Source organism: Sylvia atricapilla, chromosome 15, assembly GCF_009819655.1.
Source record: "Sylvia atricapilla isolate bSylAtr1 chromosome 15, bSylAtr1.pri, whole genome shotgun sequence".
In the NCBI taxonomy this organism is placed as follows: domain Eukaryota; kingdom Metazoa; phylum Chordata; class Aves; order Passeriformes; family Sylviidae; genus Sylvia; species Sylvia atricapilla.
In genome coordinates, this window is record NC_089154.1 from 15,633,210 (window position 1) to 15,660,614 (window position 27,405).

At 45.3% G+C, this 27,405-nt stretch overlaps 1 protein-coding gene across 1 annotated transcript in view; it reads right to left on the reverse strand.

The window, feature by feature from the left end:
- SMG1 (SMG1 nonsense mediated mRNA decay associated PI3K related kinase) overlaps positions 1 to 9,210 on the reverse strand; it is a 59,148-nt gene extending 49,938 nt beyond the window's left edge. Inside the window, exons 1-2 of the mRNA XM_066330335.1 lie at positions 9,110 to 9,210; positions 231 to 394 (exon numbers count right to left, since the gene is read on the reverse strand). Coding sequence (XP_066186432.1) covers positions 231 to 394; positions 9,110 to 9,198 — 253 coding nt within the window. The 5' untranslated portion in view covers positions 9,199 to 9,210. The remainder of the gene's footprint in view (positions 1 to 230; positions 395 to 9,109) is intronic.
- Positions 9,211 to 27,405: the final 18,195 nt, after the last annotated feature.

The following is a 27,405-nucleotide window of genomic DNA, read 5'->3' on the forward strand; positions in this document are numbered from 1 at the left end:
ATGCAACTGCATATTTTTCTCAGTATTCACATCAACCACAACATTTCTTTGACCCCTGACAAATCTCCCAAAACAGAATTACTGTGGCAATCAGACAAATCAGTTTGCTGCCTTTTTGGCAGGGAGGGAGAAAAAAACCCCAAAACAAAATAAAAATTTCTCCACCATTTCAGTTTACTGCCTTTCCCTGCACATCCCCTCACAATCACACATGGAACAGCAGTCTGTACCTTTTTCTTCATTCTGTATGTCAGTGTGGACTCTGATATCATCGTGCCTTTGCCGAGACACCACAGCTGAATTTGAAGGTTGTAATCCATAGGAGGCAGAACTGCCCCGATCTCTGGATGAAGAATATTTTAAATTGTCCTGGTCAGCTGATGCACTGTCAGTTCTACAAAGAGGAAAAAAAAAAAAATTTAACGTAGGGATAAAACAGGAGTGGGATTCATATACACTTACACATACAGCATCTTTAAGTGACAATCCCAAATGTATTTCCCTGTGTTAAAAAAGTTGTTTGTTTAACCTTAAAAGGTGACCTTAAATTCACATTGGGATGGGAATTGACTAATTATCACAGCAACATGCGAAGGAAATGCATTCCAGTGTGCCAATGCCTCTCCTTAAGACCGTCCCAAGTCTCTTTTCAATTGGATGTCTATCCAAGGAAAAAATCACTCCCCAGAGGTGACAATAACATACAACCAGGTCCAGGTGTGTGCCACAGCTGGATGACACAGCACCTACCATTTGTGAAAGTCATCACTAACCCACAGATGAACGTTTACATAATGTGCCATGGGCCTTACTGAGCAACAAAACCCCTCTTGTTAGGCAGAAACACGTTACTGATGATCAGCACAAAAAACACATATTAAGTTTTTACAAAAGAAAAACTGCAAGGCAAGGAAGCAGGCTTCACTGTGAAAAAACTGAATGGTAAATTAAGAGCTGTGATCCTTAAGCATAAATGTCTGCAAATAAAAGGCAAGTTTAAAAAAGTTTGCACTAGGTTTAAACCACTCTCGTATCAGAAAACTGATATAGCCCAGACTAAACTTTTAAGGAAAAAATTGAAATTATGAAATAAAGTCTTTTCCCTGGACATACTAAGTGGTTTGATTTTTAAAAATACAGGGCTTTATTAAACTTGTGTTCAAGAGACTTCAGAATGTAAACTCCACCAATCGCTTTAAATGCACTCTTACAAGCAATGATAGGGGGCTGACATTAAGACAAATAAAGCAATACCCCTCCACAGGGAGACTCAGCAGAATTTCACTCAACTCAAGTGTATTTGGAACCAGACTATTCAGATTATTTACAGCAAGCTTTCCCTACACAAGCTCTAAAGAGCTGCTATTTTTACTTAAAGCTTTGGATAACTCATTCGATCATTTAACAAAAAAAAAGCAGGACAGATCATTCTTGTAAATTGACTACAATTTGTGTAAGGACAAACACCACATGTTCTTAAAGAAAAAGTCTTTCATTTTCCATTTTCAAGAGAACACTGTGATTAGAACTGGTAGACAAATTCAGAGGAAAGGGAGTCAAATACATCTCAAGGCCAAAAGGGAAAAGCCACAGGTAAACTTTGCCTGGGCAGAACTAAAGGCCTGCCACTGTCCAATGCAGCCTCATACAGCTGGAGGAGGAACACCGTGAGCACTGACATTTGCAAACCAACTGGAATTAAAGACACACATTTTATTCTCCTGAGAATGTTAAAAGACATTATATTATCAATTTGCAACAATAAGAAAATCGTGCTTTTTTCCCCCTGTTCTCACAGTGCAAGTTGGAATTAGATTTGTTTGGCAGGTATTATTCCCTTTTGCACTGTAAGCAAGTCCATTTTTAGCCATACACCTTTCCTCATTCCGTATTCACTGTGCCATCACATCTATTGCTTTGTTGGACACTTGCTTGGACTATTTAACAAATGGGTTACACTACTCAAGAGGCAAAGCCATCCTAAAAGTCTTTACTCATGACAGTTAACCAGGACTGTAAAAATCTTTATGCACTTGTGCCATCATCACTCACTGAGCGATGCTGAACAGAGTTCTGCCCTGGACCTTCACGTGGTATGAACTTCAAACGTGCCCAAATCATGTGCAAATTTCCAGAGAGACACAGAGACCCCAGATCTTCTCCCTGCCCTAAAACCTCCCAGTTCTCTTGGAGCAATTATGTTAACCTGTCAATGAACCAGGCTGACAAACGTCCAGCTGGCAAATTGAAGTACTGATGGCTTCTTACATTTACCTTCCCAAAGGGCATCGCTTTTTTTAAGGCAATGTGCTGTAAACTGAATCATCTCCAATTGTCAACCACTAAGGCTGAAATTCCTACATCTGAAGAAAAGCTGATTAAATGTACAATTTTTAGCACTGCTCTGTGCATCCCTATCAACTGAAGGGCTACACGTGTTCTCAGCTGGCCCCACTTCCCACAGGACAGCCTCTGAACACTTTGTAAAATTTTCCATTGTGGTAAAATACATGAGTCTATTGTTTCCCTGGGAAAACCCACACACTCACTTCATTCTGGCTTCTGGAACAGCTAAATGCAAGCTAACCTGCTCACACTTTATCACCAGCTAAAAGGTGGGTCCAATTTTAGTAAAAAATATGTCATTTTTCTCCTTTATATCAATTTAAGAGACAAAAATGCCCACCGACAACATTGTTCCCACTACAATAAATGTGTAGCTTAGATAGGATAGGAACTCCTGGCTATCTTTATGAGGCAGAGACAAAATCCATCCCAGAAAGATGCTGAGATCTGTGACTCAGCTGACTGCTGTGGTCCATAGTGCTTGCAAAGAGGACTGTGAATGGGAAGGAGCTTGCATGGAGATGCACAGCAGAAGCAGACCAAGGACCTGATGGACCTGTGCATCTCCAGCAGCCCAGTGACACAGGCCACTTCTCAGGTGGGAAGGGAGCTCCAGAGCTGTACTGCAGCTTCCTGCAACACCCCTCTGGGAAGCTGTGCCAAGGGCTCCTCAAGAGCTGGGGCTGTGAGCCCAGCCCCTGTCCCCTGCCCCAGGAACCAGACACCCAACTCCCAAATCCATTGCTGAAAGATACCATTCCTCGTGTCAGGAATGTGGTTATGATTGTGAAAGACAGCCTCTCAGAGCTCAAAGCCAGGCACTGTGTTCAGAAACCTGCCAAAGTCGTACAAATAATCACTTTTTCCGCCTCCCTCCAGCCATTGCACCGGGCAAGGGGCAGAAGTGTACTGCTGGCTCCCTCAGCTCATCCCACACTTCAGAAGGGCACTGTCCCTGCTCACATGGCAATATTCCCACTTTAATTGATTGCACCAAGCAGATGGGAGGGTACAGGACAGACCTAATGCTCAGCATTATCCTATGTAACAACAAGTTTAAGTTACATACACGGACACTGCCACACACCTAACGAACATCACACATTAATAGAGTCTTAATGTACAATGTTAACAACAAATGAGCAAGAGTAAAAACACAAATGCTGTCTTAGACAAAGTCAAAATGGGAAATTGCAAGGATGAACATGACTGTGATTACCTTATACTGTAGCTTCCAAAGTTTATTTGGCTCTTTATGAGAGACTACACTGTATTACTTCCACCTGAAAAGCTCACTGATAGAAACTAAGCAAAGTACTTCAAGAGCTCACATCAGAATTTTCATTCTGTGTCTGGTTCTGGTGGAAGATTTCCCATGACTGCCAGCTGGCTGCAGACATTGTTTTAGCAATACCATTTAAACAAAAGAGACTGCATTCAGTTTTCTGCAGGGTGATTTTAAACTTGCCTTTGTCCATCAAAAAAATAGTTCACCCACCTAAATAAACAGAAATGGCCCCTAGTGTGTCCTCCCTCTCCAAAAAGACTTAGTTTTTTTCCATTGGCATACAGAAGGAAACAGACTTTTCAGGAATAAGTATCTCGTTCCATCAAATGTATCAGTATTATTTGACTTGCCAATTTGTCTGACTGAAAAGAGCACGGCTGAGAGCAACTAGTTTAAAAAAGAAAATCTTTATCTAGAAAAAAAATAGATCAATCAAAAATATATTGTTACTTTAGTTATATGGCAGCCTTAACAATTTTGTCCAAGAAACTTGCTACAATCTGGTGTATACTGCTCATTATGTGTAGCTTTTTCAGAAAACCCTGCCATATGGACATTATTTTGAGACAGAAATCACTTAATTATTCTATTTGATTTTATTTCCAAGTACAGGACCTACATGAAAGATTTACTCCAAGACAGCCCTACTATGTGAGCTCTACTATTGTTCAAGTCAGTTGATTTTACTCACTTAATTGCTCTATTTGCCAAGTTTATTTGCTGTAATGCAGATAAATTCTTCATTACTGAAATTCCTAATCAGTAAAGCATTTAAAAGTTAAGAGTCACTGTATTCATCCAAATTAACAGCTTCCCACCAAGTTTCTGACTGTTCTGCCCCTGACATGCAGAGCTTCCTTCTGCCATGATCTTCTCATCACTTCATCCACCCTGCGAAGCCAGAGCCTGGCTAAACACACCAAATCCTACTTTTGCTTCTTCTCCTGTGTCAAGAAAATAAAATGGTCATGTTTTCTACTCATGAAATAACTAATTTAACTATCTTCCTACTGCAATCCTGCAATCTCCATTGCTGGACACCTACCTGCCATCACAGCAGCATTTTAAATCACCTCTTGATTCTGTGTCACTCTGTTCTTAGACAGCAGCTCACTAATTTCATCCTGTTCCACAATGGACATTACTAGATGGGAATGTCAGGGACAGGTATCACATATACACATCCTCTTCTTTTTCCATAAATATCTTCCAACAGACATTTTGGGGTACAGGATGTTAAGCTAGCTAACCCCTTGGTCTGATTTAGTTTGGCTGCTGTTGTATGGAAAACGATCTGCACTCCAAGTCTCTTCTGCTTTCCACTGACACTTTCATCCTCTTTCATCTTTCTCACATCTCATTCTCCTCTGTCTTCACATTAAAAACAAAGGTTTCTACATTACAAACTTCAGCTCGTCCATTTTACCAAAACCCAAAAAAATCTCTTTGATCTCACACCTTCCCAAGTTATTAGCATATTTAACACAAATGTGAAAGGAGATCAAGAATTATAGCTGCAGCTCCAGAACAGAACCCATTCCTGTTCAGCATCTCCCACATGCAGTCAACTGAATCTCTTCCCAAGGTTTCCACTGCTGTTTTCACAATGGCACCTTACAACTGATCCTGCATCTCATTCTTTAAGCTGCCTTCAGCATCACTGACTACTTTTCTCTCTCTCTCCCTATCTCAGTCTCTGCTCTCCTCTCTCTCAGCTATCTCTGAAGAGACAGAGAAGTGTTACCCACTCTCACCCTACATGATTCTACATCCATTCTTAGGTAATCACAGCAACATCCTCAAACACCTCTACGTGTCCAACTTCCAGGTGTGCAAACTAAGGCTTCAGCCTACTCCTAACAAATCTTTTACAGGTATTTTGTTGTACGTGCAAGCACAGAAGAAACAGCCTCTGTTTCAACTTTGCTTTTACACAGCAGCTGCTACTATCACCTGTTTGTCATTCACTGCCTGGATCCAGCATTATGATCAGACAACTTCCACAGTGAGTGCTTGCTTTTTGTCAAAGACATGCCCCTGCCCTTCAGAGCCATGTGAAAAACACTGCTCTGAACAGCACCTTCCCGGGCCATTGGGTCTAATGGGTTTCTTTGCTCCCTGCCAGTATCTCCCAACCCATCTGTAATTAAAGACAGGGTACCTAACTGTCCTCAGTCACAAACTTCCAGCCAATATGCTCTCCTGCTTAGGCCACAAGCTTCCTGGAAGGAGACCATATTTTACTGTCTTGTCTCATCAAGCCCAGACCCATGAGGACCAGGCAGGAACATGGTTTGGCAAGAACCACACTAACATAAATTAGTAACTCCTAACACTGACTTATGCTGTAGGAGGATGACACACACCATTTTCACCATTTCAGGACCAAAACCTAATAAGACACTTCTGGAAATTTGCTCAGATGTGAACCATGTTGTTTTACACTTTCACATCCTCCCCTGCTAACCTACATTTACAACAGGAGAGACAGAGGTCCTGTTAATTAAAGTCTTACCTTTCCACACTTTCACCTAAGGATGCCACGGTGCACCCTGCACTCACACTCCTGCATTTCCTCCCAAAGGGCAGTAATGCTTGTTTCAGCACATAATTAGCCCTCAGCATTTTAACAAATTAACTCTGTTCACACACAAGGCCTGCACACTGAAATGATTTTATTTTTTGCCCCAAGAATTGTAACAGGGAAAGTGCAGTGAGATCTGTCAAACAATGAAAAAAGAAAGAAAGAAGCAAAGGTCTGGAGAGCTGCACAGATTAGGAGAAGGGGAACAAGATCTTATCAAGCCTTCTCAAAAAACCTTTCACTGTTCTCTGTCCTATCCATCCAACATCTGTCTACAAAGTTTTTGTGTTGCTATTCATTGAGTCTGGTATACAGCAGTGAACAAACTACAACAGGACACACAGACAGCTCTGTCTGTACACTCTGCTGGAAAACCAGTCCATGTGCATCTGATGTATGACTGCGTCCACACACACAAAAATCTCATTTCAATTAAAGATACTTTTCCTTAAAAAAAGCTCTGTGCTCCAAGTTTCAGTTTCACACTGTTTTCACCACAAGCCCCAGTGCTGATTAGCTTAAGTAAAAACTGAGAGGAATCTGCTAGTGAGAATCAATCTAGTCACTTTTACACACACATAAAAGTGCATTTGAAAGCAATCCATCCGATGATACACTCATGTATCAGCAGTTCCTTTTTACGCCTTTAGGAACTTGAAACAACTACAATTACTACAGCTTTCACTACTCGGGTCACTTCCTTCACCTCTTCCACACCCTGCAAGAAAGCATTTACCAGCAGTGTCACCCCAAGTAAATGAAACAAAGGGGAAGGAAAGAATATGTGGGTATATTCCTGTTGTGGGGTTTGTCCAAGGGCGTACTGCAAATTATGAAAGAAACACAGACTGTCAGTTTTATATAACACATCTCCTTTCAACCATGCACGTGAATCATTTTTAAAAATTATTTAACACCAAATTGACAAAGACTGATTTAATCTCTGAATTGTCCTTAAATTCATAGAGTACACTCAGGTTTCCCATCTCCAATCTTTCTGAAATGTAAAAAAATGGAGCACCGCATCTAGATGAAAACGTGCTGTTTGTGACTGTGATTTTTTTTTTAAGGTAATATTTTAAAGGAAGGGAAAAACTTAATTCTGAAAAGTGTCAGGACCAGTGCAGAGTTGGTTGTTTCTTAGCAGAAGCTCTTGGTCACACAGTGTGATGGAAACAGAATGAGGCCCTACCCATGCCAGGGCTCCCTCAGGCTGCCACACTTTCTCTGGTGCTCTCAGAGCTTTGGTTCTGCTTTGGCAGAAGTGATGAAATACTGAAGACAGGACTGGGAGTCCAAATAAAATTGATTCAAAAATAGTAATGTATAAGATAATAAGATTATTTCAGCAGCGCAGGTCACACAGCTGTACTTGAGAGCCAAGGAGGCACCAGACTCCAGGGACCACACCAGAGCCACAATGGAGGTAACTTCTTAAACCAGCCTCATCACCAGGCGAAGCATTTCTGCAGCTACCCCTTTTCCTTTCACCCCTAATACTACTGAACCCACCGTAGGCAATACCACATTGGATAAAATCAGCTTCCTAGCCCTCCTGAGATGTATTTTTTAGATGAAGAGATAGAACCTATGACAAATTCATATATCCAACCAAAATGCATTTATAGAAGTCATCCACTGCAAAGAAACATCCAATTCCTTCCAGGTCGAAAGGTCACAAGTTAAGGCCCAGAAAGCTGAAGTGAAGAAGTAAGTAAGGAGTTAAAGACCAGTCTTCTTAATCCTCTCCTCCCAAAAAATCTAGATGCTCTAAGAAAATGTCACCAGTGAGGTTTTTAAGTAAGGAAAAAATAGTAAGTTAGGTGACCAAGTATTTCACCACAGAAGGAATCAGAATTTAAATAACCATGCCTCACACACCATTAAAAACTGAACGGCCTCTAGCACTGGCCCTAGAGGCTGTGCTGCTAGCTGCTCAAGCAAAAGGAAAGCTTCTTTCACAGTAACTGCTGAAGTGACCTTCACGTCCACCAAATTTTTCTAGTCCAAACTGCATGAGACTGGGATCATCACCTGTTAATATATTTCCCAAGCACGTGCCAGTCTGTTCTCCACTAGAAAGTTTGTAGAGTCCCATGTTGTGCTAAACTTTCAAAAACACTAAAAAAAGCCTCAAATTCGCACGTTAAAAAAAAACCCTAAGAAACACCAAATTTATTTAAGAGTTCTACATGACAATTTTGATGCTGAAAACAGCAATACTGAGCACTAGAGCAAATACATTGGCATGAGACTCATTAGAAATAATTAAGGCCTGAAATACACTTTCTACATCTAACGACAGTGAACAGACTTTGAATTTTACTAAAAAAGTGCCAGATGTAATTACACCTAAGGCCTTACAACACATTTTAAGATTTTAAGTAGGCTGGGGTGAGAGTTTATATAGATCAACTATTCTCCCCAGATTAAAAAAAAAAAAAAAAAAATCACGAAAATAAACCTATGTAGTATGTTGTTAACCCTAAAAAAAAAACCCCAACACCAAGTAGGAGTAGCCCTGCAGCCTCAGCTCCTGGCTGGCTGTGCTCCAGCTGAACCGGCTGCAGTACGGGACCCGAGCCCACCCCCGGCCGCCGGGAGGGACGCGCCGCCGCGGGCACAGCGCGGTCGCGGTCCCCGGCCGCACACGGCGCAGGCCGCGGGGCTCCGGGGCAGCGGGGCGCGCTCGCAGCCCGCCGAGCGCTGCCGGCTCCGGCCCGTCCCGCCGCGGGCCCGTCCCGCCGCCTGGGCCCGCCCGCCCTCCCGCGCTAGGCCCGGCCGCCAGGAAGTGGCTCCGCCGCCGCCCCGCTCCCCCGGGCCCGGCCGTGGGGCCCGGCCGAGCCGCCCGCCCCGCTCTCGCGGCCCCGACCCCCGCGCCCCCGGCCCACCTGGGTTGCCAGTCATTCCAGCCCCGCGGGTGGTAGTGCTGCCTGCTGCCGGTGCCGCTCAGCCGAGACCCCGGGGCTCTGCGGCTCATTACCTTGCCCGAGACGGCATGGCCGGCCGGGCAGCGGCGCGGGTAGGGCGGAGGAGCGGCAGGACGCGGGGGGAGAGGCGCGGGCGGCGGCTCCTCACTCGCGCTCCGCAGGCGGTGCTGCTGTCTCACAGCGCGGGGAGGGGACGCGGCCGCCGCGGCTGCTCCGGCTGCTGCCCGGGCGCGCAGCACGCCGGGATGGCGGACATGAGCCGCCCGCCCCTCCGCGGGGCACGCCGGGAGGGCGGGCGCGGGGCGCGGGGGCGGCGGCTCCGCCTCCGGCGGCCGCGGGCCGGGATCCCCGGCGGGGGTCCCCGCTGCCCGCCGCCCACGCCTCCCCCGGGAGCGGCCGGCCGCACGGCCCCGGGCGGTGAGAGGGGGGACAGCCTACGGCCCTGCCGGGAGTCCGTGACGGCCCCTCAGCTGCCGGGGCAGCCCGTGCGGGAGGGCGGCCGGGGCATCCCAACGCGGAGTCCCCGGGGCTGGAAAACACCTCTGAGATCATCGAGTCCAACCTCTGTGCAGTATCACCACGTCAACTGTACCATGACACCGAGTGCCACGTCCAGTCTTTCCCTAGACACCTCCGAGGACGGTGACTCTGCTACCTCCCTGTGCAGCCCGTTTTAGTTTCTAATCCTTCCCGTGAGCTTCTTCCCCTAATATCCAACCCAAACCTTCCCTGGGCACCGTTTACGACGATGTCCTCCCATCCTGTGGATAAGGGTATCCTCGGCCCTGAGGGGAGCCCGACGCCCTGAGGAGCCCCGGGGTGCCCGGGACATGGCGGGAGGCGGCGGCTCCCAGTCTCCAGCTGTGAGGGGGCCCAGGGGATCCGAGTCCTGAGGGGACCCAGGGGACCCCAGACCCCGAGTCCTGAGGGGACCCAGGGGACTCCAAACCCCGAGCCCTGAGGGGATCCAGGGGACCCCAGACCCCGAGCCCTCAGGGGACCCCAGACCCCGAGCCCTCAGGGGAGCCTGGGGATCCCAGACCCCGAGCCCTGAGGGGATCCAGGGGACCCCAGACCCCGAGTCCTGAGGGAATCCGAGACCCCGAGCCCTCAGGGAACCCCAGACCCCGAGTCCTGAGGGGACCCAGGGGACCCCAGACCCCGAGTTCTCAGGGGATCCGAGACCCCGAGTCCTGAGGGGATCCAGGAGACCCCAGACCCCGAGCCCTCAGGGGATCCAGGGGACCCCAGACCCCGAGCCCTCAGGGGACCCCAGACCCCGAGCCCTCAGGGGATGCCCGACCCCGAGCCCTGAGGAAAGCCGGGGCTGCCGGGCTGCCGGGACCGGAGCAGGGCCGGAGGGCAGACTGTGCCCTGTTGCCATCTCCCCCCTTCCCTGTGCACGGCTCTGTCCCTCTGCCCCACGCCTCGCCGGGTCTGCGGGGAGCTGGGTCCCTCCGAGTGGGGCAGATCCGCATGCCCACGCTTCTCCCCGTTAGGACGCGGCGCCCGGGCATGAGCGACAGGGAGTCTGATGTTCAGCAGCCATCAGCAGAAAGCTGACCAGGCCCACATTAAAAACTAACTGAACCCCTAAGGTTTCCCTATCTTCCTCACAGCACTCTTCTAAAATGCGTTTCAAAAGCAAAAGAGTGTCTTTCTAAGCCCGGATCCGTTTCCGTGTATCACCATGGTTATCCGTGCTATCCTCCAGAGCTATCTTCGCAGTTGCTGGAAGGGCATTTGGTGCCCACTGTTGGCAAAGCCTGTCTGTCACCAGGAAGGCAGAGGATTCTAAGGAAAGAAAAAGGGTGGCCTCCATTTGGTAGATGTCCCAAGGACATTTCTCAAAAAAAAGGTGTGCACACTGCCTCTGGCATATTTTTATTTCTCCTGCAAGGCCTGGAAATTTACACTAGCTGATTTGTTAAATCCAATTCCTCACAGCAGAATTTTCCTTAGTTATGAAAAATCATAATAATTTGGTCAGATATTCAGCAGAGACATGAGTAGATCAAAATCTTTTTATAATTGCAATATCTGAGGCTTGAGACTACTGCAAGACCTGAGGAGATTTCTGAAATTCTCCTGTGCCTATTTCCATATTAGAAATCCTAATTTGCCACAGTTCTGCTGGAGTCTTCATTCAGACAGATGGCATCCTGCCGTCTCCCCTGGACTCTGCTGGGCAGCCCTTATCCTGCTGATACAGTCCTATTGCCTTGCAGTCAGTTAGCAATGCCTGCGAGACACAGAGATTTCAAAATCAATTTCAGGACAAAAGGGAAAAAAAATTGTATCACGAGGCTTCATCACAGTAACATGCCACTTTCATGCAATGCCCCCTACCCATCAGTCTGAGTTTCAGCTGATGTGTATTTGTGTATCTTAAGTGAATTTGTTTTGCAAAACAAATCAATTCCGTGAGCCATGACAGATTTTTTCCCTGTCCTTTATAATTGAGATGGACATCCAGGATTACACAATATGCCACAAAATTATTTTCTGTAAGTACAGCAACAATACCTGCTGCAAATTTGCTGACTATTCCCAATTAAGTCAAGCAGATCCTCTGCCCCAGTGATACAGCAGCTGATTCTTTTAATTTCATTACTGAGTAGCATCTCAGTGGTAACAATATGAATCACTTGAGGGACAAGATAATACTAGCAATGTATTTTTAACTACACTTCAAAAGAATTTAGCAAGGGGAGGCAAGAAAGCAACCTGGATACTATGACCAATAACTGCCTGCATCCACCAAGAGTTTAAGAACCACTGATTTAGCGTCCAGTAGAGTAAATTTTGTATCAGAAATCCTGTATTCTAGTGGTGAATTTGCTGTAGTCTATGTGGTGTAATGCAGATCCCTCTTCAGAGTGCAGTTGTCTCCATTTATAAAATGGATCAGTGATGTTCATCTTTCTAAACTGCTTTTGTGCACAGCCTTAATGCTGTAAAATATCATATAGCTACCAAAATAAAATATATTCTAGATTAGTTTCTACAAAGATGATTATATTGTGAAATTTGAATGCTATTAAAGATATTAGTTAAAAAGCTCATCAAGATTTGTGAGATAGAATAATAATTATTCCTACAGCATTTTCTCAGTAGCAGATTTCAATCAGCCAAAGCTGGATAAGGCCATTCAGATATCAGACTAGGAATTAAGAAACCCAGGGAAGCTGAGGCCAGGATTTTCAAAACTGCCTTCTAAATTTCAGTCCTCAGCTTTGGAATTGGATGCTGAGTAGCCAGCCCAGACACCAGTTGGAGCTGTACATTCTGAAGTCTTGATAAAAAATAAAGTGTTTCAATATGGACCTTCTCAAAATAGAAATATATATACTTAAAAGACCTGCCTTAAATTTCAGAGAGAGTCAATGACCCTTGTGGAGATACGTGCCCTGTCTCACTCCTGGGTATATGCTCAGTCCACTCCATCAAACTGCCTACAGCCATCCTAATGCACAACTCTGGAGTGGCAGACACTGTGAACCACACTTTTCCTGCTTTATAATTCATGCTAATGATTTCTCGATTCAATATATCAAAGAAAGCTGCATTAATATGAGCGTTATTTTTAGTTGGAATGAAGTGCAGACTGTATATATTTAATGTGCTGAAATAGGGTGGTAAGCACCATATTGCGTCTTTTACCCCGCGCTAATTTATTTCCTAACTCAACTGTGTGTCTGGAGAAACCAGCATGTGCTGAGGATTGCAAGTCACTGCTGGCCCTTGGCTCCCTCTGATCCATAATAAAGCTACAGATTGAGAGAAAAACAATCACCAGTGATGAAAAGGAAAGAGATGCTATTTCCTCTTGTGGAAATAGGACAGAAGCCAAGGAGCAGAACAGTATTTAACTAGAACAGAGAAGTACCAGTAGCCAAGATCCTGTAGTCTGTGTATTTCAGATGGATGCTTCTTAAAAATTAGAAATGATTCTTAGAGAAGTTATTCCCTGTACCTGCCAGTTCTACTGTTTTGATGGCAGAATCCAGTTTCTATTCAATAACCAACCAAAATTTCTGTTGAATGGCCCCACAGACTGATTTCTAGGCATAGCAGCCTCAGAGCACATGTGATGTGTGGCCAGTCTGTGCAGGGACTAAGAGCAGAGGGAGTCCAGAACACAGTGTACTCACTCAGGCACAGCCCCCACGGGAGCTCCCACTGTGTTCTTCATTAAAAACGTGGGCAGGTGACAGGGACACTGTCCATTGGCAACACATGCTGCAGCCCCTATTGAGGCCCACCTTGTCTCATCCCAAATGGAATTTTTTCCTTATCCTATGAGGTGAATTGATGCAGAAATCCAACGTACAAATAATTCTAATAACAATGTATATTGAACCATTAGTTCACTGCCAGTTTTGTGCTGAAAATCATTTTAGTGTAAAAAAGTCAATCTTTTGTTTTGGAGTTCCAGTTTGAATATCAACAAAAATCATCTTTTACCTTGTTTTACCTTATTTTTTTGTTTGTCTAAAAGAGTAAGGAAACATTGTTATATTTTTTCTGAGTATTTATAAAGCCACTTTGTATTTAAGTGGGATAGCACATGCAACCATCTGCTCCATTTCCTCAAGGTCTTTTAGAGGATATCTTTTCCTACAGTATTTCTCTACAACAGAGCAACAAATATAAGACATTAAATTTCTTAGAACTTGCTTTCCTGCATTTCCTTATGAATATTACATCTTCAAGGCATTTTACATCTCCTAGGTGAGGTGTACATCTCCTAGCATTATGTACAGTATGTGAGTAAATATCTGAGTTCCTGTCACAGATATCATCCTATCATAGATGTATTACATCATGGGATACATTAGTCCTCATTTGTGTGTATAAGCTGTTTCTTCATATTGTGTTTATTGACAGTATGTTTTTCTGTTTATTAAGTGTATACTTCCTTAAATGTCTTAGATAGTATTTACATATTACCAGCAACAGTCATAGATAACACATAAACTGAGCACTTCCATTTAAGTGACAGATTTCTAAACAAGTAGTTTTTGCAGTAATTTTGACCTGACAAATACATAAACAAGTTTCAGATCTTTAAATATTTAGGTCCTGACAGTCCAAGGAAAAACAGCTGGAGAGTAATTTTTTTTTCTTTTCTTTTTCTTTTTTTCTTTTTTTGTCGATACAAGCAGTCATATTAATATCTGTTAAATTTCAGCCAGGGTAAAAATGGTGAGATAAACCAAAGCAGTAGTGTGCATGCTGCTTTTAGGAGAGTGGGAACTGCAGCAATCTTTTTCTGAGCTTTGGAATGCACACAGAGCTCCTTAGAGGAAAGTCACAGTCTGCCTGCAGTGTGTTACGTAGTTAAACTGACAGCGTTGTAACAACTCAGTTACAAAAATCTTTCACCGTCTCTGAAAAGCAGACTTCGTGGAACAGCTGAATGTCTGCTGTGTAGACAGCGCTGGCTGAGGATCAAATGTGCTTTTACTCACACCAGCTGCAAGGTGCTCCAGGAGCAGCAGCTCCCTCTCCTCTGCTCAGTGAGGCAGCGCCGTCCTGCCCGAGATGTTGTTACCTGCACGCCAAGTGTGGCTGCCCATCAGTTCACGGTGCTGCAAGAGCTGGCTGCTCAGGCAGCCCTGGGGAGATTGGTGCTGCCTGCATCAGTCCTGAGAGCCCGCGCAGAAGCTGAGGAGCACTTCATCCTGCAAGAGGGAAAAGCTGAATCGGGGCTCAGGAGCAATTGCACGTTGTGAAATGCTGCACAGTGGTGGAGCAGAGCTGGCGTGCACTGCACTGCACTGCAGAGAAAGGCAGAGTTGCAGCAAGAAGCAGTTATCTCTCACCGTGGATGCCAATAGTAGAAGACTATTATACTGTGAAGCCCTTTTGAAAAAATTAATGGTGTACTTGATGCTTCACCTTTCTGGTGAATCTGAGCATTTCCACCTGTTAAAAGAACTGCTCTTACACATAAATTTTCATGGTCTGCAGACCCAAGTTTATGTCATGTTTGTTGAAAGGGTAATTTGAAAGAGGCTGCCAGGAAAGTATCAAGCCTTTAGGCATAATAAGCCCAGGGAAATTTGTTTGAATGGTGTAATGAATCAAAATTGTTAATTTAGCTCAGTTTAGTGCTTATGGTGGTAGTGGAGTGCTATGAAAATGAAAAGAAAAATTGGTCTAAAAGGTGCAGTACAAATAGAAGTGAAACACGCAGTAAAGTCCTCCAAGGTATTTATCCTTTAATCTTCTCTAATTTTAATTGCTTTTTCTAGGCTTATTTTCCTACCTGTTTTTTTAATGTGTTCCAGATCTCAACATTGCCACATCCTTATCTCTCCATCTTTCCTTGAAGCCTCTGGAAAAGACTTTGATGAGATCAGTAGAGATGTCACTTGAGTCATACTTCATGAGACAGCTTGATAGCCAGCCTTTATGAGAAAAAAACAGTATCAGAGCATGAAAGAGAGGAGCCATGAGTCCAGAAAGAGAGATTTAAGCAGCAGGTCCTTATCTCTCAGAGTTCAGTGCTCTGACCCAGGCAGTGTTCTGTGGGACTAATTTTATGTGTGATGTACAGCCAGATTATCTGTCAGTTTTGCACACATTTCTCAAGCACCACTCAGGTTTTCTCACAGCCCTTCTGAAAGGCATTTTTGTGGAAACTCACAAGTTGAGGCGTCCAACTGTAAAGCTGGCAGTGGGACCAAAAGTAATTCCTAGAGGAGCCATGACTCATCTGCTGGCCAAGGGACCCTGTAAGCTCTGCTTTCATAGGAAACAAGCTAAAAAGACAAAACCTTGCACATCTCTGGATGTTTGCATGATAACAGGCTAGCAGGAGGAGAAAACACTCATCAGCAGAAAACAAATTGAGTCGGATAGACTTGTGGCATGTGGATAAAATCGGGGTAAACACAGGGAGCAACAGCAGTTTCTCTGGTTCTTCTGCAAGCAGGGTGCTGCAGGGGATGGGCATCCCTGTGACAGTGGTCACTGGCACTATCTAGAGCAAACCCAGGAGGGTTCAAAGTCTCCACACGGGGAACTGAGGCCCCAGGCACTGCTTGGTTGAAATCTCACCTGCATAGTTGTTATTGCATGTTATTTTTGTGAGAAAGGCTGTGTCTGCGTCTGAATAATGACACAATTCAATCTGAATCGAAGGAGGATAAATTGCCTTTTACTGCCAGATACATGCAGTGCAAGGACTCAGTATTCCTTTGAGCCTACAAAAAGCTTGGTGTGGGAGACCTGTCAAGAATTATGTAAAAGAGAATCTGATTGCCCAAATAACATACATGGATTGTAACCACCAAATCATCTTTCCGTAGTGCCCTGTATAAATCACTACAATTTGCAGCTTCTCTAACAACAGCCTTACAAACCACAGCTTCCTTCAAAAGCAGCTTTGACTCATCTCCAGGCCAGGGTGAAAAAATAGCATATGGCTTTGTGCATGAAAAGGACACATTATTCCCAGTCAACCTGATTTCTGACTTTTTCTCTGATTTTCAAGTTTTGCTTTTTTCAATCTTTATAAAGTTATTTTAATTCAATTTTTGCTTGTTTACAGAGAAAACACCAAGGATTTACTCAGAAATAAGCAAAAGTCAGACAGCAGATCTCATCAAGCCCTATTGACACATTCTTTCAAATTTTTATTTTGTCATACTCCTTAGTCACCAGTGCTCAAGATTTCTCACATAAAAACATGGTATTCTATAAACTGCTGTATATCTTAAAGCTTTCTAGGCATAAATTACATTTTTTCTTATGTTTAGAATAGTCAGACCTTGATCAGGTTGGCATCTTGAAGCATAACATAATATTGTCTAATAATTCTGGTATAGAAGAGAGCTTCATCATCTGAAGCAGAATGAGGCCTTAAAGAGAGCACATCTCTCTCCTCGTTCTCACTGTTTTCCCAGACCACGTTTATGCTACACTTTTTCCCAGCTCCCTGCAGCACCACCATCCTCCTTACCCACAGCTCATCAGCCAATGCACACAGGACATTACAGCCCTGTTAACAAACATCATCAACCTTTCATTCATCTAGAAATGTTACATAAGCTTACTGTTTTCTTTCACATAAGTTTCTTTAAATCCTTATTTCAGCTATTAATTAGGTTGTTTTCAACATATGGTTTGCAATTATTTGGTTCTTTCAGTTTCTTGAACTTACTGTTCCACAGCCTTACAGATATGGCAATCCTTCAGAAAGAATAAAATTAACCTTGCAATAATCACTAATGCACAAAGATAGTGCTTCATCGTGGTGCTCTTTCTTGTTATTTCTGTTGACTGAATATAAAAACAGTCGACATTTTGTTCTCTCAGCTCATTCATTCTGATGTTTTTGTAAAAGACAGACACTAGAAGCTGCCCTGCATTTATTCCATGTCTGATGTGCCATTAGTTAAACACCTACTCTCCAGATAAATGGAATTTAGCTCCAAGCGTGCAGACCCAGTCCACCAACCCCTTAATGACATGTTTTCAAATCTATAAATCCTGGCTGTAAGCTCTCACCAACACACAGCTGAAGAACAAGCCAAGCCTTTAAACACCCAGAAGAAAACCCATGATGAAACAAAAAAAGTACCCCTGAGAAATGTAGCCATGTGAGGCAGAGGTGCATGTGGAATTGCTGTTCAGGCACAGCTACCCTTATGAAATGCAATCCCATGTGTGGTGTGTACATACATTTCCATGGATACTGACTGGATCGACAGAATTGACTTCCTTCAAATCTGCGATCCAAGCTGAAAACAAATCTAAGTTTGAGTGAAATATATCCTTTACCTTTTGAACTTCACAAGATTAAAAATGGCACCGAAGCAAATGACAAAGCAGCCCATCACTGCTGAGACATACTGAAATGAACTGCTCAGGGCAGATTTCTAATGCATTTCCCTCCTCTTTTCCTTCTCCACTGCCTGCGAGTGTGTTGGCTGCAGTGTGCTGGCTCTGTAATGCAGAGTGGGGTTTAGGGGTGCACATCCTACACTAGCCCAGCTCTGGGTTGTGCTGAGCCAGCCACAGTGCAGCACATGGAAACAGCCCAACACACAGAGATGCACATCAGCATTTTAAAGCAATTTCATGTGCAGCCAAGTGATGTTATAAATCAGTGAACAAAGAGTGATTTGAATAAGTGACAGGGAACGTGTGAATCCTTTGGGTTTCCCAAACCCAACTTCATTAGAAATCACGTGCCTTAGTAAAATATGTAAATTTTGTTAAGTGACTGAATTTATTAATTACTTCATTTTATTTATTTATTTATATCCTATTAGCTGGGTTCAGTGTTCCTAGTACTTGTTGAACATTTATGGCCCTGTGTAGCACTTAAGTGGAGATTTGGAGACTGGCTTCTCACAGATTTCTGGGTATAGATGGCCTCTGACTTACACAGGGAGGGTAACGGAGTCCCCGTGTCAGAGCCCTGTTACAGCCTTCCAGTAGCCAAATGACAGACTGTGCTCCTGAGGCACTGCAGGGCATAGACTGACACATTAATGCAAACTAGAATTGAGCACTATGCTAATATGTCAGATTGTGCATTGGAGTGGGGAAACAGGGCAGGGAGCTGGGAACCACAGCCTCAGCTGCCATCTCAGCATGACCCACAGAGCTCCAATTCCCACCCTGAACTTGAGACTTGATTATTTTATAGGCTGCCCTGTTTATTTTTGCCTGCTTACCTGCATCCACTTTGCAAGGGATCTTTCCATGGTATTAAGTCTGTGTTGGACCATTATGCCAAGTCCTTCTCCCTTGTGTCTCAGAAGGAAGATGCTCTGTTGTGCTCAAACCCGCTGCTGCAGGCCCTTCAGCCAGCAGTGACTGCTTTGCTGTGCAGCAGCTGCTGCAAATCCCAAGGGGTAACTTCTCTCATGTCTTGATTTTCTCAGTAAAGCCCACACTTCTGTGCTGGCCAAAATGTTTAAGTGCATACACTTGGGCTCCTCCAGGCTGCTGGTGCCACTTGCACTGCTGGGCTGCTGCTGTCTCCATGCACAGCTCTCTAGGACCCAAAGTGCCACTGCTTGAGTGCCACTGCCCTGAGAGGGTACAGCCCACCTGCAGCCTTGGGAGGCTGACAGCCCATGGAGCTGATCAAACCCAGCCTCAGATCCTCCCTGACACTGCTTCCCTGCTGGCCCTGCTGCACTGTTCCCTCTCTCTGCCCTGCAACAGAGGCCAGCAGAGTGCTTCTGTTTCCCTCTCCTTGGCACTATTAGAGTCAGGCATTTTCCGGGGTTTCACCTGTGTTCAGAACTCAGCAGAATGCCAGCTGGACACCTGGAGAATGAGAGGGGTTTGGACTTGGAGAGCCATGCCAAGTTGCCAGGGCAAGCATTCAGCTACTTCCCACACACAAGGCTTGTCTCAGCTTCCAAACTGTCCCCACTTAAGACACCTCTGTGTAGCCCTGCCCTTAGAGCTGTGCTGTGTCAGCTCATGAGGGCTCAGCACACACAGTCCCTGGCATACCCAGGCTGGACATGCAGGTGAGCAGCCAAAAATTAAGCAGCACTCCTTGTTCTGAGGAGTGAGTTATGAAATACACATTCCTCGTGGGGCATCGGGAGTTGCTAAATGAGTTTGTGATAGTCTCCATAGCAATGGAAAAGCGTGCTAAGAGGAGAAACCACAGAGAAGATGTATGCCAGAGATATGTCTCCTTGACAACAACGCAGGCATGGGACTGAGAGAGCTGCCTGGAGGAGCTAAAGCTGGATCCTCATGTCCTTCTCTCTGAAGTGACTCAGGACATCAGAAGGAGCTGCTCTTAATAAAAGCAACAAGCACCAAGACAAGAATAAATTAAACCACTAACACTGATTTACATGAGTTAGAAATACATGTCTGGGTATATCCATTCCTTTACATACCTGTATGAATCATGTAAGAATTTTATATATTTGTATGCTGTGAAGTCAAGTATTCAAAAATTATCAGTCTTACTCTAGGCCATGCAGCTGCCTCCAGTTCTCCTGTCTCTTTGCCTTTCAAGATATTCTTCAATAACATGATCAAGGAGATTTTTTCTTGTAGGACCCATGCCTTGTTCAGCACAGTGGGCAGATGATGCTCACTGAATTGTTGAGTCAATATTTTGTCTTTTCCTTGTTCTTCAATAGCTTGCCTCAGGCCTTCTTTATTTCATGCAGTGCAAACATACTCACAAAGACAGAATAAATTCCCTCATGACAATTTCTGCAGCAGTTATTATAGCAACAAAGTTAAAAGCTACCGAACTGGAATAATGCTAAAAATATCAGCAAAAAACTCAAACCCCAAAACACCTGCAAGTACAAAGGCAAAAAACCAGAAGACAGCAAGCCAAAACTTTTCCAGCTGTGCCACTCACCATTTGTTGGCCTGCAGCCAACAAATCCAGCTGTGACTTTTGCTCTATTGTCTCTTTCTATTTGCCCAAATTTTGATCTGTTACTCCAGCCTGGAACTACTGGAAGACTCCCCTCACATCTTGCTGAGTGCTCAGCCCCTTTAGGGGAAGACTGTGATGGCTGTGTGCTCTCTAGAGGAACTACAATACTCGTGGGGATCTAAAACATATTCTTAATAAGTAATACCCAAACAAGCAGGTCATCATTCAGTTTAGTGCTGGGTTCTCCCAGTGACCTTGGGCACTCATAACAGATATTGCTGTACAGACTTGGGAATGTCATTTTAAAAGAAAGTGTAGGGCCCTGTTTTATTTCTCAGTCAGGTGCTGAATATTAAGCAAAGTCCATACCACGGTTTATTGACTGAATGGTGAAGGTAAAGCATGGTATTTTTAATCAGAGTATTGCAATGCAGGAAGTTCTGTCACTTTAAATTAAATTAAAATCATAGCTAAGTTGGTAGAGGTATTATTGAAATTAAATCCTATTGTTTTCCTCATCTTGCTTATAATTAAATGAAGTAATCGCTCTTTGATTGTTTAGATGATTTAAAATTAATTCTATTGTTATCCTACTGCATTTATTACCTGACAGATGCAAATCTCCCAGGACCATTGAATAGCTCTGGCCGTGTTCCTCCTCTCTCCCTCCTTGCTGACTCTTCCCTGCCTTGGAGTTTGCAATATTCCCTGGAAACCAGGAAAAGCCCGTGAATTTTCCTGCAGCAATGTCAGCAGAGAGGACTTTACAGTTTGCTGCCAGGAGTCAGCTTTAAAAAAAGTAAAGGAAGGAAAAGAAGGAAAAGGGAAACTCCAGTGAGTCCCTGGGGCTCAGCAGACTGCAGCCCTGAAGTGAGAGGCTCCCCAGACACGAGGGCTGCTGAGGAGCCTTCCCTTCCTTTAGGTCAGCTGCTGCTCAATCCTGGCAGCTCCTTCCCCACCAGTTTCCCCTGTGAGAGGGGAAGGGCCACCAAGGCACAAGGATGAATTTGCTGAGAGCTGGGCTCATCCTGCACATGTAATTGCTGGCACAGAGTAGAGTACAACCACATTGACTTTGGGCTCACCCAGCACATTTTCTGCCAGCAGTCAGTGTTATTACTCCCTGTGATCTTTCTGACTGTATTTTCTCATTTTCTACACAGAACAGTGGATTTTATTGAACTTAGCCCAAAGCTGCACACACTGCCCTACTCCCGGAGGCAATTTTTCTTGCAGAGACCATGATGTCATCAGTGACTTGGACCTGGCTGCTCTGGACACTGTGTGCAGACACTTGTGTGCCAAGTGAAAAAGAACAATGCAAAATATCTCCAAGGCTGCCAACAAGACAGACCATGGTGTGAGGTGCCTGCCTGGGAAGCCAATTCAATCCACAGAGCTTGAAGAGTGCTGGGACACAAACACTTGGTGTGAGAGCACAGCCCCATACATAGGTCAAGCCCAGAAAACACAACACGTCTAAAAAAACAGGAGAGGTTTCTTTAATGCCTTTATGTGGGCAAAGCTGACAGTCTTCAGATGTCCAGATGTAGATCTTGCTCACATTGTGTGATTAATACCACAAAGATATACCACTTGTGTCTTGTGGCAAGAAATGACTCTGTGTCTGCTTTGGTCCAGTTCTGCAGCTCACCATCCTGGTCTATCTTTTGGTGTTGCTGCAACACCAAAAGCTGGTTCTGGAGCAGCAAATAACAGCCCAAAATACACCTCAGCAATTTCTCAAGGCACACACAGAGTGCACCTCTACCACCCCGGGCTCTGGGAGGTGAAATATTCTCCTTGAAGTTAGGGGATTCCATACATAAAGAAGAATATGGCCCAGGCTGACACAGTGGCAGGGCCCCTATGTCTCAGCTGACTGCAGTAAGCAGGGCAAGAGGGAACCATCAGGTACACTAATCTGAAACTGCCTTTTCTCCTGCCTTTGCTTCTCAGAGGTTTGTGGTTTTTTTTCTTTAACAGAAACAGATTTGAAAGAGGAACCCTAAATATATTAACACCAAACAGCATAAAAGAAAGTGTTCATGAATATTCCAGTCTCCAGCTTTATAAAGGATCGATATTCATTCTGTACCAGATGTGGCAAGAGTAACAGTAGCATTATGTGCTGCTCAGGATATTACTAAACTATCAAATAAGAGAGAAAATTGGAATATGGATGTTATTGTAGGCCACAGAGAGATCTCAGCTCTGTGTGGAAAGTTTTTCACACTTACAGTTAAGGACTGTGGTAAGAGTGAGCACAAAGCTTTTCACTTAGTAGGGTGAAGGAATTGCACAGGAGTTTTGGTCAAAGGAAGGTATTCCCCTCTAGGGGTAACAAGGAATTTGTCCCCATACCTCTAACACAAATACCTTGCTCTCCTATAGGACATCTCCACCAATTCCTGAAGGTTTATTTTTCACTCTAAACTGAAACATAGTGCTGCAACGAAACAGTGACAACACTGTGCTCAACCTCTGTAAATCTGGGCTGCATTTGTTTGAAACAACAGCTGAATCTGGATTTTGCAAATTGTTTAGGTCTTTATAAAAAGCCAAGCTGTAAGCCTCGTGGCAGACATCTCTTGTCCTAAATGTATCCAAAATGTCAAGTGTGAGGATGTGCCCTGTCACAAAGACAGCACAAACTTCAATGGTTTCTGGTGAGACATTGAGAAACGTGAAATGAAAAACTGAGTTGGAAAGCAAATGAGCAGAAGTGAATCAATACATTGCCTGTCACACATAGAAGTGATTTTCAGTGATGACAGCTGAAAGTAAAAAAAAATGCATGTTTTTTATAAATGCAGAGTCCTCACCTGACACAAATCCATTGTGGCAGTAGAATGACCCCAGAGCTGAATGAGGGGAGTTCAGGTGATCACTTCTGACAGGTGAGAATTTCCCCTTCTCCCCTAAGAAGACCAGAGCAGCAGAAGCACACCCTGAGGAGTGCTCTGCATGCTGGAGGCTCTCAGCGCTGGCCAGCCTGGGGACTCCCCTGCTTTTGAACTCCACTGACTCAGCACCCCTGCAATGCATTTGTCACCTCCTACCCGATTCTGGCTCTAACTGTGGGACACGTCCTCCCAGCTCACAACCCACATTGGAGCTCAGGATTGATACAGGTGGATACAAATCAGCGATTCAGCAGCCTCTGGTGAGGATGGGTTTACAGGGCAGAGCTCTGGCTGTGCTGAGAAAATTCAGGGTTAATTGAGCAGAAGGAGATGTAACAAACATGTTTAGGAAAGACGAAAAGCAAATGGCTGTGCTATTTTTTTATCTCTCTTCTAGAAACCTTCCCTGACTCACTATGTTTGTGTGGGTTTAAAAGCCACATCCTCTATTTTCACCACCTAAAACACCACCTCAGCACCTGCTGTGGGGCGCCAGGGATGAGCTTCTTAGAGCTCCCTCTGATGGGAGGAGGATCAGACACTGGGATATTGTCAGACTCACCTGAATGCCTTCCTTTGGGCACGCTGCAAAATCACACGCCCTTACAGAACTGTTTTTGTAAAGCACAATGCCAACTTTCCCACCTTCTTTTAATTTAGACATTTCCCACACTGTGGGTTTTTCATCTCCCCTTCTTTCTCCTCACGCCTCTCCTTTTTCTCTCTCGCCCAGGTATTGTACCCTGGCTTTGTTCCTGGGTGTGCTCCATGACCTTGTAGGTCACAGACCTCAGGGAAATGCATTCCTACAGACACCTCCAGCCACTGAAGGACACAAACTTTGCCAACACCTAGGAGAGCTTGGTGAGATCCAAGCTGGATTTTGGTTTCTTTAGCTGCCAGGATGCCCAGAGGAGGCTCTCAGCCCCCTGCCGCCATGGGGAGCAGATCCCAGCACCTCTCAGGGTGTTGGGGTGCCCCGGGTCTCCTCTCCTGGCTGCAGCCTCTGCAGGAGCCGGTGTGAAGGGGCTCCCTCCTGCCATGCCCGTGCAATTCTTGCTGTCAGCAGCAGATGGCCAAATATTACCACACATGCATAACATTTACATCCAAAAGGGCACATAATTGGGTAGAAATCGCCTTTCCTTGCCAGCATTTATTTATAAAATGGCATATGTACACTTGGCATTTACCTTTCTATATGCAACATTACTAAATGTGTGACAAATGGTGACACTCATTTCCTTTCCCACTCCCGACACGCTTGCCAAAGTGAAGAGCCTTAAGCAAACAAGTAGTAGGATAAAGCATTGTCCTAAACCACGAAAACCTTATTTCTTATTTCAAATTTACTTTACAGTACAGAAAAAGCCCCCAAGGCCCAGACCCAGCTGCAGCAAAGCCCAGGTCAGCAGCAGCAGAGTGACAGGAATTTGAATGCAGAAACTGTTTTATCAAACACGTCAAAAGACTCACCGAGGGTGGGTTGGCAAATGCACAGGTTCGTGGTTTTAGCTGTTTTGAGGAGAGCACACAAAGCTGTTCTCTCAGTGTCTCACAAGGGCATAGGGAGGGGCTTGACCTGCACACTTTAACATTGCACAATGTCTGAAAACAATCGATATGGGCACAAGCGTTCATGTGACAAACAGGAGAAAAAGGCAAGGAATTACCTTTGCTGCACCACCTCGGGGCACACCTGTGCAGACAGCCGAGCACAACATGCTGGGTTGATTCATCCAGGACACATGCCAGACACTGGAAACAAGGCTGGAAGTGCAAAGGTTTGGGAGCACAGACACCTCAGCACTGGATTCTCCATCGTCTCTTGGGCACAATGGCAGAAACACACACCTGCTGCTTTGGATGGGACTCCCCACTCTTTGGTGCTGCTCTCTGCCAGAGAGATACATCTTTCCTAGGGTTGTTTGGAAAACCAGTTTAGTGACTGGCTCCACATCTTTTACTGTGCATCAGTTAAAGAGGACAAAGTGAGAGGGAAAAGTTCCATCACTTGAGCATGCTTTAAGGGAACAATTTTTCTGAAATGCTGAGTTTCCAGTAGCTCAGAAATTGCCATTTAATCTGAAAGTGATTAAATATGGCTCCAGAGTGCCAACCATAACCAAACCAAAACACCTCTTTGTGTACTACCTGTGTAGCACTGGATTTTACTTCTCCTCAGGCTGTTTGATCTCTCTGCTGGCTTGCCAGCAAGCTGGGTAGTAGCACGAGCTACTGGAAAGGTCCTTGATGTCACCATCAACTGCAGCAAATGCATGACTGCCCCATTCTCACATCCTACTTAATTTTTGGCTGACATTTACCAACAGTGGCAGCCTATAACTCTCACTTACAGAAATAATGTAGGAAGGCTTTCTAAAAATGCATGATTTTGGGCCTAAGCAGGCAAATAAGGCTGAATTGATATTTGATTTCTGCCTTTTATGCTAAATCGATCAGACTACAGGTATGCACAGAGGGTTTTCATGCTGAATGATGGCCCTCACACCTCTTATCCCTACCCACAGCCCAGGAGGGGTGTGAAGATGCTCCAAATGGGATCCTGGGTGTAACACACAGCAGCATAACCTACTCCAGACTAAACAGGGTGTGATATTTCTTGAGCAGAAATCCAGTCTCTGGTTTGGATGCTGCTGGACTCCTCCTGGCAGCTTCTGACACACAGCAGAAACCCTCTCCTGCCATCAGCATCCTAGCCCCAGTGCCTGACAGAGACCTTCTGTCTCACAAGCAGCATCCTCCTGAAATAGCCCCTGTCCTTGCAACAACACACCCCTCCCTGATAAGCAGGCAGTGGGTTATCAAGGAGCTCCTAGACCTCCAGTGCCTCCCTCAGCTGTCCAGATCAAAGTTTCCCACTCCAGCAGCCCTCCCTTACTGCCTTCCTCTTCCCAGAGCCCCCTTTGCCTGTGCTCAAAGCCCTGTGGCTCTGATCACCACTCTCCAGCTGGGACACACTCCCTCTCGTGTCTGCTCACACATGATGACGGGATGCAAGTGCAGGAACAGGAGCTGCAGCATGTCACGGAGGGTCCTGGGGGCACAGGAATAGGATGTGCCCCAAAATGCACAGACAGCCTCAGCCTAATTTTTCAGGTTTATCAGATTACGGGATATGCTTACAACTGTGCATCAGCTTGGGCTCCTGCCTTTTTGGAAACCAGTCCCTAAAAGTCCTGTGTGTGTATTGTATTTGTACGTGCAGTAACTCATTTCAGGATTCTCCGGCTTTAAAAGGAGTCTGTCAGGGCATGGAGACTTGAAAGAAATCTTACAGACTTATCTGTGGCTCAACAATCTGATTCGATCAATTTGAGCAGATATAGTTTAAGTACTACAGTTTTGAATTCGAGAAAATAACTGCTTTTGTCTTCCGAGAGCCCTAATTCTAACTGAGAGTATCACTGACATTACAACAAACATATTTCCCCTCTCAGACACCGGCAATCCTGGTAGGCAGCTTTAGACACATGCAATTCGACACGATGTCAGAGAAAACACATCATCTGAAAGTAAAATGGCTCACCAAAGAGTAAACAAAGCATCCTGCCGAGGCTGACTGCACGGCGTTTCCTCGGCTTTGCGTTCGGGACTTCCACAGGGGCGTGTTTGAACCCCAGCCCCTTTCTGATCTCTGTGCCCAGCAGAGCGAGCCCAGAGGGAAGGGTCCGCTCAGAGGGGTGAGCGCAGGGCAGGGCACCCAGAGCCCCGGGCTGTCCCCGGGCTGTCCCCGGGCTGTCCCCGCTGTCCCCGCTGTCCCCGCTGTCCCCGCTGCTGGCAGGGGACATCAGCGCCCGGGCGGCTCCCGCCGGGGCTGCGAGCGACCTCCGCGGGAGGAACCCGCGCCGAAACCTCCGCCCCTGGGCACGGCTCCGGGCCCTGCCCGGCCTCAGCACCCCGCTAGGGAACCGAGCCGCCGAGGACACGCTTCGGGGTGA